The sequence below is a fragment of the Cottoperca gobio genome, chromosome 4, assembly GCF_900634415.1.
Source record: "Cottoperca gobio chromosome 4, fCotGob3.1, whole genome shotgun sequence".
NCBI lineage: Eukaryota > Metazoa > Chordata > Actinopteri > Perciformes > Bovichtidae > Cottoperca > Cottoperca gobio.
The window spans coordinates 27,016,865-27,034,680 of NC_041358.1; the positions used below are offsets into that span (position 1 = coordinate 27,016,865).

General features: G+C 40.2%; 1 protein-coding gene across 1 annotated transcript; it reads left to right on the top strand.

The window, feature by feature from the left end:
* Positions 1-394: 394 nt before the first annotated feature.
* LOC115007457 (tripartite motif-containing protein 16-like) lies at positions 395-2,192 on the top strand. Its single transcript, XM_029430331.1, has one exon. The coding sequence runs from the start codon at positions 418-420 to the stop codon at positions 2,083-2,085; it is 1,668 nt and encodes a 555-aa protein (XP_029286191.1). The 5' UTR covers positions 395-417; the 3' UTR covers positions 2,086-2,192.
* Positions 2,193-17,816: the final 15,624 nt, after the last annotated feature.

Here is a 17,816-nt window from a genome sequence, read left to right on the forward strand (position 1 = left end):
TGAGTGTTTGTGAAACATGTTGAACACACAGTATCTGTCACACCCTGCTCTCTCCCCCCCCTCCTCTTCCTGTAATGTGGAGGAGCTTGATAACCCCCCCCTCCCCCTGCTCATACACTACCTGGTCCCTCCCCTGCAGATCTACAGCTGTGTGGATGGGTCTAACCAACATGGCGCTGCACACACACAGCTGACAGGCTCCACTCGCTGCACACACACATGCTGTTGAGATCGCAGCTCAAACTAGTTTCACTTCTCAGGAAGTGAGACTCGCACAGTATCTGTCACACCCTGCTCTCCCCCCCCACCCCCCCCCCCCCCCCCCCCCCCCCTTCCTCTTCCTGTAATGTGGAGGACCTTTATACCCAACACTTCTCAGGAAGTGAGACTCACACAGTATCTGGCAGTGAAGGAGAAATGGCGCAGAAAGGAGTTCAGCTGGACCGGGAAACCTTCTCTTGTTCCATCTGTCTGGATCTACTGAAGGATCCGGTGACGACTCCCTGTGGACACAGCTACTGCAAGAACTGTATTCAAAGCTTCTGGGATGGAGAGGACGAGAAGAGAAGCCACAGCTGCCCTCAGTGCAGGCAGACCTTCACACCGAGGCCTGTCCTGCTGAAGAACACCATGTTAGCAGCTTTAGTGGAGGAGCTGAAGAAGACTGGACTCCAAGCTGCTCCTGCTGATCACTGCTATGCTGGACCTGAAGATGTGGGATGTGATGTCTGCACTGGGAGAAAACTGAAAGCCTTCAAGTCCTGTGTGCAGTGTGTGGCCTCTTACTGTGAGAAACACCTCCAGCCTCATCATGATGCGGCTCCATTAAAGAAACACAAGCTGGTGGAGCCCTCCCAGAAGCTCCAGGAGAACATGTGCTCTCGTCACGATGAGGTGATGAAGATGTTCTGCCGTACTGATCAGCAGTGTATCTGTTATCTCTGCTCTGTGGAGGAACATAAAGGCCACGACACAGTCACAGCTGCAGCAGAAAGGACTGAGAGGCAGAGAGAGCTCGAGGGGAGTCGACTAAACATCCAGCCGAGAATCCAGGACGGAGAGAAAGATGTGAAGCTGCTTCAGCAGGAGGTGAAGGTCATCAATCGCTCTGCTGACAGAGCAGTGGAGGACAGTGAGAAGATGTTCACTCAGCTGATCCGTCTCATGCAGAAAAGAAGCTCTGATGTGAAGCAGCAGCTCAGATCGCAGCAGGAAAGTGAAGTGAGTCGAGTCAAAGAGCTTCAGGAGAAGCTGGAGCAGGAGATCACTGAGCTGAAGAGGAAAGACGCTGATCTGAAGCAGCTCGCACACACAGAGGACCACAACCAGTTTCTACACAACTACCCCTCACTGTCCCCACTCAGTGAGTCTACACTCTCCTCCAGCATCAACATCCCTCTCAGATACTTTGAGGAAGTGACAGCGGCTGTGTCACAAGTCACAGATGAACTCCAGGACGTTCTGAGAGAGAAGTGGACAAACATCTCACAGACTGGGACTGAAGTGGATGTTTCACTGTCAGCAGAGCCCAAGACCAGAGCTGGATTCTTAAAGTATTCACGTGACATCACACTGGATCCAAACACAGCATTCAGACAGCTGTTATTATCTGAGGGGGGCAGAAAAGTGACAGCAATGAGTCATCAGTCTTATTCTCGTCACAGAGACAGATTCACTGGATGGTATCAGGTGCTGAGTAGAGAGAGTCTGACTGGACGTAGTTACTGGGAGGTGGAGCGGAGCGGGGGGGGAGTTTGTGTAGCAGTCGCATATAAGAACATCAGCAGAGCAGGGAGGGGGCTTGAATGTGGATTTGGACACAATGATAAATCCTGGGCGTTAGATTGTTACAATAACAGATATACATTTTATCACAACAATGTCCACACTCCCGTCTCAGGTCCTGTGTCCTCCAGACTCGGAGTGTACCTGGATCACAGAGCAGGTGTTCTGTCCTTCTACAGCGTCTCTGACACCATGACTCTCCTGCACAGAGTCCACCACACATTCTCTCAGCCGCTCTACGCTGGAGTTAGTTTACATTATCCTCCTGGAGACACTGCTGAGTTCTGTAAACTCAAGTAGACAGAAGTAAATCTCTGGTTCTCCTTCAGGGAGTCTTTTTCTCTCAGTGAGTAAACTAACCCCCCCGGACTAAGTGACATGTTCTATGTTTCATATTATATTCCAGATGATCAGCTGTACAATGAACCTGAATAATAATCCCAATATAAGTGCAGGAGGTTTGTGTGACACCAGGATGAAGTGTGAGCAGATAGTTTCCTGTGAATGTTGATCACAGATCACATTTACTTTGAACACAATGTTCTTGTAATGTTAACAGTGAAGTTGAACATGACACTCATCCTGGGTGGGGTTTGTATTAAACATGTTAAGACTAAAAAGACTTCTTCCTTTAAAATGAATGTGAACGTATGATTTAAGGGAAGCGGCTTCAGCTCTGTGTTTAAACTCTGAAACGTATTTCGTCTCCGTGTTTGTGCCGACGGCTGATTGTTGTGGCGTTTGTTCAGCTGTCACTCAAACATTGTGGGCGGTGCTTGACGTCATCAGTGGTTGTGTAATGTGGGACTTTGTTTAGGTGGAGCTGCTCCCTCTGTCTGTGGAGCCATGGAGGCTCTCACTGCTCATCATGTTGCTGTCTCTGCATCAACATGTCCACTCAATGTTTGATGAATATTTGTGTTGATGTATTTCTATCTTGTTTCTCTTCCACTGCATGTGTTCAGAGAGGAAGCAGCAGCTTTATCCTGGACACTTTGTTCTGTATCAAACAAAGCTGATGGAGACAACGTGAAGCTGATCTGAGACAATAACTGAGCAAAGCATGTGTAAATGTGTTCTGACATGTTTAAATATGTACATGAGGCATTATGTAATGTAACTGTTGCTGAGTTTAGGACACATCTACACACACACAAAGTTAGAAACAGAAACTCTGGATGTGATTCTGATGTTTTCTTTACACTCGTCTGACAGAAGACGAGTTCTGAATGCAAAATGGATCAGTGCATTAATAAAGAACGATGATTTTGCCGGTATTGTGTCGCCTTAAATTAAAGCTGTATCATTACATCACCTGAAAACGTCCGGATGTCTTTTCCTCCACAGTCGTACATTTGTAAACTGTGACTCAATTTCATAATAAACTTCTGTGAGTTTGTTCACATAGTCTGAGTTCATTGTGATAGATCTGACACTGTTCATACAAACCTCCATCATTCAGATCATATTTAACACATTTAGACAATTATGATTTCACACATCAGCTGCATGAGAGGACACATAATAACATAATAATGTATCAACTCTGACTAATCCTCCAATGAAGTCCTGCTGGTTAATCACTCGTTCACATCTGTAGTTTCTGGGCAGGAAACAGAGAATCTGAAGAAGATTAACACTGTAGTATCAAAACATAATTACAAGACATATTCACTGGATAACAGAAACATTTCAAACAAGATTTCACAACATTAAAGTTGGGAAAATGCAATTTGCATTCTTTTTTAAGTGTGTTAAATCACCATCCACCGCCTAAGAGGCAACACAATGTCCTACCGATGAAAGTATTGCAATATTTATATATTTGCAGTATTACAAACTGGGTGTCTGTGGTGACATACTCGGAAAACAATGCTGTATACACAAGAAATCTTCAAACTCAATCTTCATTTCGATCTCAACTACACACCTGCTAAGTTTTGTGACTTCATCTTGCAAGGTTGCAACTTTAAGATCCTCCGCCTGCGTTCCAACAGACACACTACCACACTGCTTAGTTTGCTAAGAAAAAGATTTAGTACGTCCCAATACATAGTATGATAAATACCAGGATGTCCTGCTGCACCCGGTCGCATTCCGCAGTCTGCAAGCCAGCATGCTTTTCTGGCTATGCTGACCCACAATCCTTTGCACAGGGGACATCTGATCGAGAGGGTCAATGTTAGATGAAGAAGTATGTTCTAATTGTGTGCATACTGTATGTAACAGTGCATACTTTGTAAGGGAAGCTGAAGTATTATTGTAGTATTTGTACTGTATTGAAGTATTACTGTAGTATTTATATCCGTACTGAAGTATTACTGAAGTATTTGTACTTGTACTGAAGTATTACTGTAGTATTTATATCCGTACTGAAGTATTACTGAAGTATTTGTACTTGTACTGAAGTATTACTGTAGTATTTATATCCGTACTGAAGTATTACTGAAGTATTTGTACATGTACTGAAGTATTACTGTAGTATTTGTACTTGTACTGAAATATTACTGTAGTATTTGTACTGAAGTATTACTGTAGTATTTATACTTATACTGAAGTATTACTGTAGTATGTATATCCGTACTGAAGTATTACTGTAGTATTTGAACTGTATTGAAGTATTACCGTAGTATTTGTAAATGTACTGAAATATTACTGTAGTATGTATACTTGTACTGAAGTATTACTGTAGTATTTGTACTTTTACTGAAGTATTACTGTAGTATTTATACTTGTACTGAAGTATTACTGTAGTATTTGTACTTATACTGAAGTATTACTGTAGTATTTGTACTGTATTGAAGTATTACCGTAGTATTTGTAAATGTACTGAAATATTACTGTAGTATTTGTACTTCTACTGAAGTATTACTGTAGTATTTGTACTGTATTGAAGTATTACCGTAGTATTTGTAAATGTACTGAAATATTACTGTAGTATTTGTACTTCTACTGAAGTATTACTGTAGTATTTGTACTTTTACTGAAGTATTACTGTAGTATTTATACTTGTACTGAAGTATTACTGTAGTACTTGAACTTGTAATGAAGTATTACTGAAGTATTTGTACTGTACTGAAGTATTAATGTAGTATTTGTACTTCTACTGAAGTATTACTGTAGTATTTGTACTTTTACTGAAGTATTACTGTAGTATTTGTACTGTACTGAAGTATTACTGTGGTATTTCTACTTCTACTGAAGTATTACTGTAGTATTTGTACTTGTACTGAAGTATTACTGTAGTATTTGTACTTCTACTGAAGTATTACTGTAGTATTTGTACTGTACTGAAGTATTACTGTAGTATGTGTATTTGTGCTAAAGTATTACTGTAGTAGTTGTAATTGTACTGAGGTATTACTGTAGTATTTGTACTTCTACTGAAGTATTACTGTAGTATTTATACCTGTACTGAAGTATTACTGGAGTATATATACCTGTACTGAAGTATTACTGTAGTACATATACCTGTACTGAAGTATTACTGTAGTATGTATGCTTGTACTGAAGTATTACTGTAGTATTTGTACTTCTACTGAAGTATTACTGTAGTATTTATACCTGTACTGAAGTATTACTGGAGTATATAAACCTGTACTGAAGTATTACTGTAGTACATATACCTGTACTGAAGTATTACTGTAGTATATATACATGTACTGAAGTATTACTGTAGTATTTATACCTGTACTGAACTATTACTGTAGTATATATACCTGTACTGAAGTATTACTGTAGTATTTATAACTGTACTGAAGTATTACTGTAGTATGTATGCTTGTACTGAGGTATTACTGTAGTATTTATATCCGTACTGAAGTATTACTGTAGTATTTATACTTGTACTGAAATATTATTGCAGTATTTATACCTGTACTGAAGTATTACTGTAGTATTTGTACAAAAGTATTACTGTAGTATTTGTACTTGTACTGAAGCATTACTGTCGTATTTATACTTGTACTGAAGTGTTACTGTAGTATTTATAATGTACTGAAATATTACTGTAGTGTTTGTACTTGTACTGAAGTATTACTGTAGTATGTATACTTGTACTGAAGTATTACTGTAGTATTTGTACTTGTACTGATGTATCACTGTAGTATTTATACTTGTACTGAAGTATTACTGTAGTATGTATACTTGTACTGAAGTGTTACTGCAGTATTTATACTTGTACGGAAGTATTACTGTAGTATTTGTACTTGTACTGAAGTATTACTGTAGTATTTGTACTGTACTGAAGTATTACTGTAGTGTTTGCACTTGTACTGAAATATTACTGTAGTATTTATACTTTTACTGACGTATGACTCTAGTATTTATACTTGTACTGAAGTATTACTGTAGTATTTATACTTGTACTGAAGTATTTGTACTGTACTTAAGTCTTACTGTAGTATTTATACTTGCACTGAAGTATTACTCTAGTATTTGTACTTGTACTGAAGTATTACTGTAGTATTTGTACTTGTACTGAAGTATTACTGTAGTATTTATACTTGTACTGAAGTATTACTGTAGTATTTATACTTGTACTGAAGTATCACTGTAGTATATATACTTGTACTGAAGTATTACTGTAGTATTTCTACTTGTACTCAAGTATTTCTGTAGTATTTGTACTGTACTCAAGTATTTCTGTCGTATTTATACTTGTACTGAAGTATTAATGTAGTATGTATACTTGTACTGAAGTATTACTGTAGTATTTGTACTTGTACTGAAGTATTCCTGTAGTGTTTATACTTGTACTGAAATATTACTGTAGTATGTGTATTTGTACTGAAGCATCACAGTAGTATTTAGACTTCGACTGAAGTATTACTGTAGTATTTATACTTGTACTGAAGTATTACTGTAGTGTTTGTACTTGTACTGACGTATTACTGTAGTATTTGTACTTCTACTGAAGTATTACTGTAGTATGTATGCTTGTACTGATGTATTACTGAAGTATCTGTACTTGTACTGACGTATTACTGTCGTATTTATACTTGTATGAAGTATTACTGTAGTACTTGTACTGAAGCATTACTGTAGTATTTGTACTTGTACTGAAGTATTACTGCAGTATTTATACTTGTACTGAAGAATTACTGTAGTATTTGTACTTGTACTGAAGCATCACTGTAGTATTTAGACTTCGACTGAAGTATTACTGTAGTATTTATACTTGTACTGAAGTATTACTGTAGTGTTTGTACTTGTACTGACGTATTACTGTAGTATTTGTACTGTACTGAAGTATTACTGTAGTATTAGTACTTGTACTGAAGTATTACTGTAGTATTTGTACTTGTACTGAAGTATTACTGTAGTACTTGTACTGAAGTATTACTGTAGTATTTGTACTTGTACTGAAGTATTACTGTAGTATGTATACTTATACTAAAGTATTACTGTAGTATTCGTACTTGTATTGAAGTATTACTGTAGTATTTATATCCGTACTGAAGTATTACTGTAGTATTTATACTGTACTGAAGTATTACTGTAGTATTCATACTTGTACTGAAGTATTACTGTAGTATTTGTACTTGTACTGAAGTATTACTGCAGTATTTATACTTGTACTGAAGAATTACTGTAGTATTTGTACTTGTACTGAAGTATTACTGTAGTATTTGTACTTGTACTGAAGTATTACTGTAGTACTTGTACTGAAGTATTACTGTAGTATTTGTACTTGTACTGAAGTATTACTGAAGTATTTATACCTGTACTGAAGTATTACTGTAGTATGTTTGTTTGTACTGAAGTATTACTGTAGTATTTGTACTTGTACTGAAGTATTCCTGTAGTGTTTATACTTGTACTGAAATATTACTGTAGTATGTGTATTTGTACTGAAGCATCACAATAGTATTTAGACTTCGACTGAAGTATTACTGTAGTATTTATACTTGTACTGAAGTATTACTGTAGTGTTTGTACTTGTACTGACGTATTACTGTAGTATTTGTACTGTACTGAAGTATTACTGTAGTATTTGTACTTCTACTGAAGTATTACTGTAGTATGTATGCTTGTACTGAAGTATTACTGTAGTATTTGTACTTGTACTGAAGTATTCCTGTAGTGTTTATACTTGTACTGAAATATTACTGTAGTATGTGTATTTGTACTGAAGCATCACAATAGTATTTAGACTTCGACTGAAGTATTACTGTAGTATCTGTACTTGTACTGACGTATTACTGTCGTATTTATACTTGTATGAAGTATTACTGTAGTATTTGTACTTGTACTGAAGTATTACTGTAGTACTTGTACTGAAGTATTACTGTAGTATTTGTACTTGTACTGAAGTATTACTGAAGTATTTATACTTGTACTGAAGTATTACTGTAGTATGTATACTTTTACTAAAGTATTACTGTAGTATTCGTACTTGTATTGAAGTATTACTGTAGTATTTATATCCATACTGAAGTATTACTGCAGTATTTATACTTGTACTGAAGAATTACTGTAGTATTTGTACTTGTACTGAAGCATCACTGTCGTATTTAGACTTCGACTGAAGTATTACTGTAGTATTTATACTTGTACTGAAGTATTACTGTAGTGTTTGTACTTGTACTGACGTTTTACTGTAGTATTTGTACTGTACTGAAGTATTACTGTAGTATTTGTACTTTTACTGAAGTATTACTGTTGTATGTATGCTTGTACTGAAGTATGACTGAAGTATCTGTACTTGTACTGACGTATTACTGTCGTATTTATACTTGTATTGAAGTATTACTGTAGTATTAGTACTTGTACTGAAGTATTACTGTAGTATTTGTACTTGTACTGAAGTATTACTGAAGTATTTATACCTGTACTGAAGTATTTCTGTCGTATTTATACTTGTACTGAAGTATTACTGTAGTATGTATACTTGTACTGAAGTATTACTGTAGTATTTATACTTGTACTGAAGTATTACTGTAGTATTTGTACTTGTACTGAAGTATTACTGTAGTATTTATACTGTACTGAAGTATTACTGTAGTATTTGTACTTGTACTGAAGTATTACTGTAGTATTTGTACTTGTACTGAAGTATTACTGTAGTTTGTATACTTGTACTGAAATATTACTGTAGTATTTATACTTGTACTGAAGTATTACTGTAGTGTTTGTACTTGTACTATACTCAAGTATTTCTGTAGTATTTGTACTGTACTGAAGTATTATTGTAGTATTTTTACTTGTACTGAAGTATTACATGTACTGACGTATTACTGTAGTATTTGTACTTGTACTGAAGTATTACTGTAGTATTTGTACTTGTGCTGAAGTATTACTGTAGTATTTGTACTTGTGCTGAAGTATTACTGTAGTATTTGTACTTGTACTGAAGTATTACTGTAGTATTTGTACTGAAGTATTACTGTAGTATTTGTACTTGTACTGAAGTACTACTGTAGTATTTGTACTTGTACTGAAGTACTACTGTAGTATTTGTACTTGTACTGAAGTATTACTGTAGTATTTATACTTGTACTGAAGTATTAATGTAGTATTTGTACTTGTACTGAAGTATTACTGTAGTATTTATACTGTACTGAAGTATTACTGTAGTATTTATACTGTACTGAAGTATTACTGTAGTATTTGTACTTGGATTGAAGTATTACTGTAGTATTTGTACTTGTACTGAAGTATTACTGTAGTATTTGTACTTGTACTGAAGTATTACTGTAGTATTTGTACTTGTACTGAAGTATTACTGTAGTATTTGTACTTCACTACAGGACGACTCCTTTGTTTTTACAGCTGAAGTCTAAACTGACTGTAAGAAGTTTCCTGAAGATGAAGTGAGTGTTTGTGAAACATGTTGAACACACAGTATCTGTCACACCCTGCTCTCTCCCCCCCCTCCTCTTCCTGTAATGTGGAGGAGCTTGATAACCCCCCCCTCCCCCTGCTCATACACTACCTGGTCCCTCCCCTGCAGATCTACAGCTGTGTGGATGGGTCTAACCAACATGGCGCTGCACACACACAGCTGACAGGCTCCACTCGCTGCACACACACATGCTGTTGAGATCGCAGCTCAAACTAGTTTCACTTCTCAGGAAGTGAGACTCGCACAGTATCTGTCACACCCTGCTCTCCCCCCCCCCCCCCCCCCCCCCCTTCCTCTTCCTGTAATGTGGAGGACCTTTATACCCAACACTTCTCAGGAAGTGAGACTCACACAGTATCTGGCAGTGAAGGAGAAATGGCGCAGAAAGGAGTTCAGCTGGACCGGGAAACCTTCTCTTGTTCCATCTGTCTGGATCTACTGAAGGATCCGGTGACGACTCCCTGTGGACACAGCTACTGCAAGAACTGTATTCAAAGCTTCTGGGATGGAGAGGACGAGAAGAGAAGCCACAGCTGCCCTCAGTGCAGGCAGACCTTCACACCGAGGCCTGTCCTGCTGAAGAACACCATGTTAGCAGCTTTAGTGGAGGAGCTGAAGAAGACTGGACTCCAAGCTGCTCCTGCTGATCACTGCTATGCTGGACCTGAAGATGTGGGATGTGATGTCTGCACTGGGAGAAAACTGAAAGCCTTCAAGTCCTGTGTGCAGTGTGTGGCCTCTTACTGTGAGAAACACCTCCAGCCTCATCATGATGCGGCTCCATTAAAGAAACACAAGCTGGTGGAGCCCTCCCAGAAGCTCCAGGAGAACATGTGCTCTCGTCACGATGAGGTGATGAAGATGTTCTGCCGTACTGATCAGCAGTGTATCTGTTATCTCTGCTCTGTGGAGGAACATAAAGGCCACGACACAGTCTCAGCTGCAGCAGAAAGGACTGAGAGGCAGAGAGAGCTCGAGGGGAGTCGACTAAACATCCAGCCGACATCAGCTCTGTGTTTAAACTCTGAAACGTATTTCGTCTCCGTGTTTGTGCCGACGGCTGATTGTTGTGGCGTTTGTTCAGCTGTCACTCAAACATTGTGGGCGGTGCTTGACGTCATCAGTGGTTGTGTAATGTGGGACTTTGTTTAGGTGGAGCTGCTCCCTCTGTCTGTGGAGCCATGGAGGCTCTCACTGCTCATCATGTTGCTGTCTCTGCATCAACATGTCCACTCAATGTTTGATGAATATTTGTGTTGATGTATTTCTATCTTGTTTCTCTTCCACTGCATGTGTTCAGAGAGGAAGCAGCAGCTTTATCCTGGACACTTTGTTCTGTTAGAAAGACGTCTAGAAGCACATTGATGTGTTGTTGTTGTTATGAGGGCTTATAGAAGTGTACTTATCCTGATCATAATCCATCAGCAGAGGATTCATTCTTGTCTTTCACATGCTGACATTGTGCTCAAAGTGAACGTGTACATGACGTCATTGAACTTTACTGATGTGAGAACAAAGTGCAGCTTCACATGATGAATAAACAAACATCAAGTCTTTTCTTCTTGTCTTCATTCCAGGGTATCAAACAAAGCTGACGGAGACAACGTGAAGCTGATCTGAGACAATAACTGAGCAAAGCATGTGTAAATGTGTTCTGACATGTTTAAATATGTACATGAGGCATTATGTAATGTAACTGTTGCTGAGTTTAGGACACATCTACACACACACAAAGTTAGAAACAGAAACTCTGGATGTGATTCTGATGTTTTCTTTACACTCGTCTGACAGAAGACGAGTTCTGAATGCAAAATGGATCAGTGCATTAATAAAGAACGATGATTTTTCCGGTATCGTGTCGCCTTAAATTAAAGCTGTATCATTACATCACCTGAAAACGTCCGGATGTCTTTTCCTCCACAGTCGTACATTTGTAAACTGTGACTCAATTTCATAATAAACTTCTGTGAGTTTGTTCACATAGTCTGAGTTCATTGTGATAGATCTGACACTGTTCATACAAACCTCCATCATTCAGATCATATTTAACACATTTAGACAATTATGATTTCACACATCAGCTGCATGAGAGGACACATAATAACATAATAATGTATCAACTCTGACTAATCCTCCAATGAAGTCCTGCTGGTTAATCACTCGTTCACATCTGTAGTTTCTGGGCAGGAAACAGAGAATCTGAAGAAGATTAACACTGTAGTATCAAAACATAATTACAAGACATATTCACTGGATAACAGAAACATTTCAAACAAGATTTCACAACATTAAAGTTGGGAAAATGCAATTTGCATTCTTTTTTAAGTGTGTTAAATCACCATCCACCGCCTAAGAGGCAACACAATGTCCTACCGATGAAAGTATTGCAATATTTATATATTTGCAGTATTACAAACTGGGTGTCTGTGGTGACATACTCGGAAAACAATGCTGTATACACAAGAAATCTTCAAACTCAATCTTCATTTCGATCTCGACTACACACCTGCTAAGTTTTGTGACTTCATCTTGCAAGGTTGCAACTTTAAGATCCTCCGCCTGCGTTCCAACAGACACACTACCACACTGCTTAGTTTGCTAAGAAAAAGATTTAGTACTTCCCAATACATAGTATGATAAATACCAGGATGTCCTGCTGCACCCGGTCGCATTCCGCAGTCTGCAAGCCAGCATGCTTTTCTGGCTATGCTGACCCACAATCCTTTGCACAGGGGACATCTGATCGAGAGGGTCAATGTTAGATGAAGAAGTATGTTCTAATTGTGTGCATACTGTATGTAACAGTGCATACTTTGTAAGGGAAGCTGCAGAATGTACTAAAAGTAAAAAGAAAATTGTAAGCAGCCTCAGTGTTTGCACGTACATGATATCGATGATGTAACGGCTCTTCAAAACTATTAAAAGAGCTCAATGTGATGTATTTAAATCCACACATACATAACCAGCGATGCACATTTCTAACCCTCCCGACTGTGTGTCGAGTCTGCAGTGTGATCATTAGTGAAATGACTTAACGCCACCTCTGTGCTCATGTTGTGTTCTCTGTCTGGGTACGTGCTCTGAATATTTACCTTTGGAGAGAATTGTTTGTTTATTGCAAAGAGTAGAAGCTGTTTGTTGGAGCTCAGTGGAAATGACTGAATATTATTCTGTCCTCGGTCGAGTGTCTGAACATCCTTAAACAAAATGAAGTAATGTTTACCTGGGCAGCGCAAGGAGTCTGAACATTTACACGGCGTTACAGATTCGACAGCTTTCCCTGTTTGAAATAGAAGAATGTGACTAATGACCTTTTTACTTTTCCTCCCGGAGGTGCTGGGTAAATATATCACTCAACATGTCGTCTGAGTGAATGCACGCTGTTATTAATCCTGTTATTGTATTATTTTTGGGCAGGGAGGCGGGCCGGACGAGGAGGGCGAACAGTTGAACCCTGCAGATATTTTCAGTCTATATTTTCCTCTAAATGCTCGTATTGTTTTGAGGGTTTTGCACATGAGTGTCAGACAACGTTTAGGTGTCTCCTCTCGAACTAAAACATCTGTGCATCCGTGAGGAGGAGACGGACATGCAGATATGTAGCAGCAGACATGCAGACATGTAGCAGCAGACATGTAGCAGCAGACATGTAGCAGTAGACATGCAGATATGTAGCAGCAGACATGCAGACATGTAGCAGCAGACATGTAGCAGCAGACATGCAGCAGCAGACATGCAGACATGTAGCAGCAGACATGTAGCAGCAGACATGCAGCAGCAGACATGCAGATATGTAGCAGCAGACATGCAGACATGTAGCAGCAGACATGTAGCAGCAGACATGTAGCAGCAGCAGACATGTAGCGGCAGACATGTAGCAGCAGACATGTAGCAGCAGACATGTAGCAGCAGACATGCAGCAGCAGACATGCAGACATGTAGCAGCAGACATGTAGCGGCAGACATGTAGCAGCAGCAGACATGTAGCGGCAGACATGTAGCAGCAGACATGTAGCAGCAGACATGTAGCAGCAGACATGCAGCAGCAGACATGCAGACATGTAGCAGCAGACATGTAGCGGCAGACATAGAAGCAGACATGCAGCAGCAGACATGTAGGGGCAGACATGCAGCGGCAGACATGTAGCAGCAGACATAGAAGCAGACATGCAGCGGCAGACATGCAGCGGCAGACATGCAGCGGCAGACATGCAGCGGCAGACATGTAGCGGCAGACATGTAGCAGCAGACATGCAGCAGCAGACATGCAGCGGCAGACATGTAGCGGCATACATGCAGACATGTAGAAGCAGAAATGTAGCAGCAGACATGTAGCAGCAGACATGCAGCAGCAGACATGTAGCGGCAGACATGTAGCGGCAGACATGCAGCAGCAGACATGCAGCAGCAGACATGCAGACATGTAGCAGCAGACATGCAGCAGCAGACATGTAGCAGCAGACATGCAGCAGCAGACATGTAGCAGCAGACATGCAGCATCAGACATGCAGACATGCAGCAGCAGACATGTAGAAGCAGACATGTAGCAGCAGACATGTAGCAGCAGACATGCAGCAGCAGACATGCAGCAGCAGACATGTAGCAGCAGACATGTAGCGGCAGACATGTAGCGGCAGACATGCAGCAGCAGACATGCAGCAGCAGACATGCAGACATGTAGCAGCAGACATGCAGCAGCAGACATGCAGCAGCAGACATGTAGCAGCAGACATGCAGCAGCAGACATGCAGCAGCAGACATGCAGCAGCAGACATGTAGCAGCAGACATGCAGCAGCAGACATGCAGCAGCAGACATGCAGCAGCAGACATGTAGCAGCAGACATGTAGCAGCAGACATGTAGCAGCAGACATGTAGCAGCAGACATGCAGCAGCAGACATGTAGCAGCAGACATGTAGCAGCAGACATGTAGCAGCAGACATGTAGCAGCAGACATGCAGCAGCAGACATGCAGACATGTAGCAGCAGACATGTAGCAGCAGACATGCAGACATGTAGCAGCAGACATGCAGCAGCAGACATGCAGCAGCAGACATGTAGCAGCAGACATGTAGCAAACATGTAGCAGCAGACATGCAGCAGCAGACATGCAGCAGCAGACATGTAGCAGCAGACATGCAGCAGCAGACATGTAGCAGCAGACATGTAGCAGCAGACATGCAGCAGCAGACATGCAGCAGCAGACATGCAGCAGCAGACATGCAGCAGCAGACATGTAGCAGCAGACATGCAGCAGCAGACATGCAGCAGCAGACATGTAGCAGCAGACATGCAGCAGCAGACATGCAGCAGCAGACATGCAGCAGCAGACATGTAGCAGCAGACATGCAGCAGACATGCAGCAGACATGCAGCGGCAGACATGCAGCGGCAGACATGCAGCGGCAGACATGTAGCGGCAGACATGCAGCGGCAGACATGCAGCGGCAGACATGCAGCGGCAGACATGCAGCAGCAGACATGCAGCAGCAGACATGTAGCAGCAGACATGTAGCAGCAGACATGCAGCAGCAGACATGTAGCAGCAGACATGTAGCAGCAGACATAGAAGCAGACATGCAGCGGCAGACATGTAGCGGCAGACATGCAGCAGCAGACATGTAGCGGCAGACATGCAGCAGCAGACATGTAGCAGCAGACATGTAGCAGCAGACATAGAAGCAGACATGCAGCGGCAGACATGTAGCGGCAGACATGTAGCGGCAGACATGCAGCAGCAGACATGTAGCGGCAGACATGCAGCAGCAGACATGTAGCAGCAGACATGTAGCAGCAGACATAGAAGCAGACATGCAGCAGACATGCAGCGGCAGACATGCAGCGGCAGACATGCAGCGGCAGACATGCAGCGGCAGACATGCAGCGGCAGACATGCAGCGGCAGACATGCAGCGGCAGACATGCAGCGGCAGACATGCAGCGGCAGACATGCAGCGGCAGACATGAGGCTCCTGGAACACAAACGTTCACGAACAGTTTTTGTTATTGACACCTTTTTGTGGACATTTTGCACTTCAGTACAGTTTTGAGGTACTTTACTTGAGTGTTTTATTTTCATTCACACTCCTCCTCCAACACATTTCATAACACTTACTTTTTACTCCGTTACATTTATTTACTCGTTACTTATAAAACATATGAAGAGTTTGACGTTTAAGTAATTCTTTATACAAAAACATTTCATGCTTCCAACTTCTAAAATGTTCTGGTTTTAATTTGTTTTTGTAATTTGAAGGTTTGCACTGAACATTTCTCACTATTTCCACTATTTCTACAAACCAAACAATCGATCAATTAATAGAGAAATATAATAATCTACGGATATAATATTTACTATATTCTACATTATATACTTTTACTTAATTACCTTTTCAATGCAGGACTTTAACTTGTAACAGAGTATTTTTACAGTCTGGTACTTTTACTGAACAATACTTCCACATTTTTCTTAGAGGATGACACTCGTTCATTGATCAGAGGATACAGAGCGTGCAGCGCTAGAAGTGTGTGGAAACACATTTGAAGTGCTTCAGAGGTTTTGTCAAAGATGCTTTGCTCACTTTGTTGAAGCTTTTCTTAATGATTTTCTCTTTGAGATGTTGAATAAATACAGAGAAATCACTTTCAGCCACTGAACGATAATAGTTTGGAATTAATATGTGTCAAATCTTATTGTGCATACACAGCCTAATATACTTATCGTTCAATTGCATGTACATGATATTATTTTACTGTTTCAGCAGGCTCTGTACATGTGATCTATATAATCAGGGTGAGGGGAGGTTTAGTCTCAAACTTACTGTATGTGTGTCAACATGCTTGGCCAGTAACGTCCAGATGTAACTTGATAGAAAACAAAAAGCAGTCTTCTGTAATTTTCTGTTGCACAGAATCCATTCCTGTTACTTTATATCCCGTACGCAGTTTAAATATGTTTAACAGCTATGATCTTATTTAGTCAAACTAGAAAACTCTGTTCAGGAACATGTTCTGTGTAAATAAATCATTTATCAAACCACGTGCAGCTAAAGTGCAGAGAGTTAGATGGAGACGATATTTCTGTTTATGAGACAAGAGACGTGAGACATTTGGGCAGACGAGATGTGCACTCTGCCCTCTCATCTTTACACCTGCATACGACATCCTGGGCTGAAGCCAGGCAGTAAAAAGAAGGAACATATAACCATGGTGTGTGTGTGTGTGTGTGTGTGTGTGTGTGTGTGTGTGTGTGTGTGTGTGTGTGTGTGTGTGTGTGTGTGTGTGTTTCCCCTCTTAGACACAGCATAGACACAAACTCAATGAACTCTCTGCTGCCCCCCACCTTCTGCTGCTGCTCTAATTTAATTCAACTCATTCTCATCTTTAGTTCCCCGTTTCTTCTCCACGATCACAAACTGCCTCCAAAAGGAACAAACTCGTTCTCATCTCACACACAACGTCTGAAAAATATGTTCCCCACCCCGAACCTCTCCGTCCTTGGGAAGTAGAGATTTTAACTTTCTGGTTCTAGAATTGAGAGAAACTGTGAAAATGTTTCTACTTACTTTGCATTAAAAATAAATGTATAAAATTGGTCAAACAAGGTCGACATCATGTGGCCACGAATGGTATCAGAACAAGAATCATAAAAAAGGTTATTTATTCCCAGGGGGGGAATTGGATTTTGTAACAGTAGCTTCATTTAAAAAACTTTTTTTAAATTAATTAAAATATTAATAGAAAAACAGAAAAGTTAAAGTAAAAATGTTCACATATTCATACATTATAAAACAACAATAAATATGTATTTTACAATATATACACCGGTGTAATATTATTAATAATGACATTAATGTTGAAAACAAGAATATAGCTTGAAATGTCAGTGTAATACAGTAATAATACTAAATGTGTGTGAGTATTGCACAGGTTATATAAATAGAGTTTAGGTTACAATGATACTTTAATAATATTCATTCTTCAGGAGGTTAAACCAGTTGTCACAGTCTGCTCCAGTACTTCCTACTTTTCCACACCCCGCCTCCTTCTCACCTCACCTGCCAGCCACTCCCACCTCATCACCTCACCTTGGGCTCAGGCTGCTGCCAATTAATCAAGCCCTTATTTAAGCCTCTCCCAGTCACTCACTCCGTGCCAGATTGTTCTCTACTCATGTCAGACTTTCCA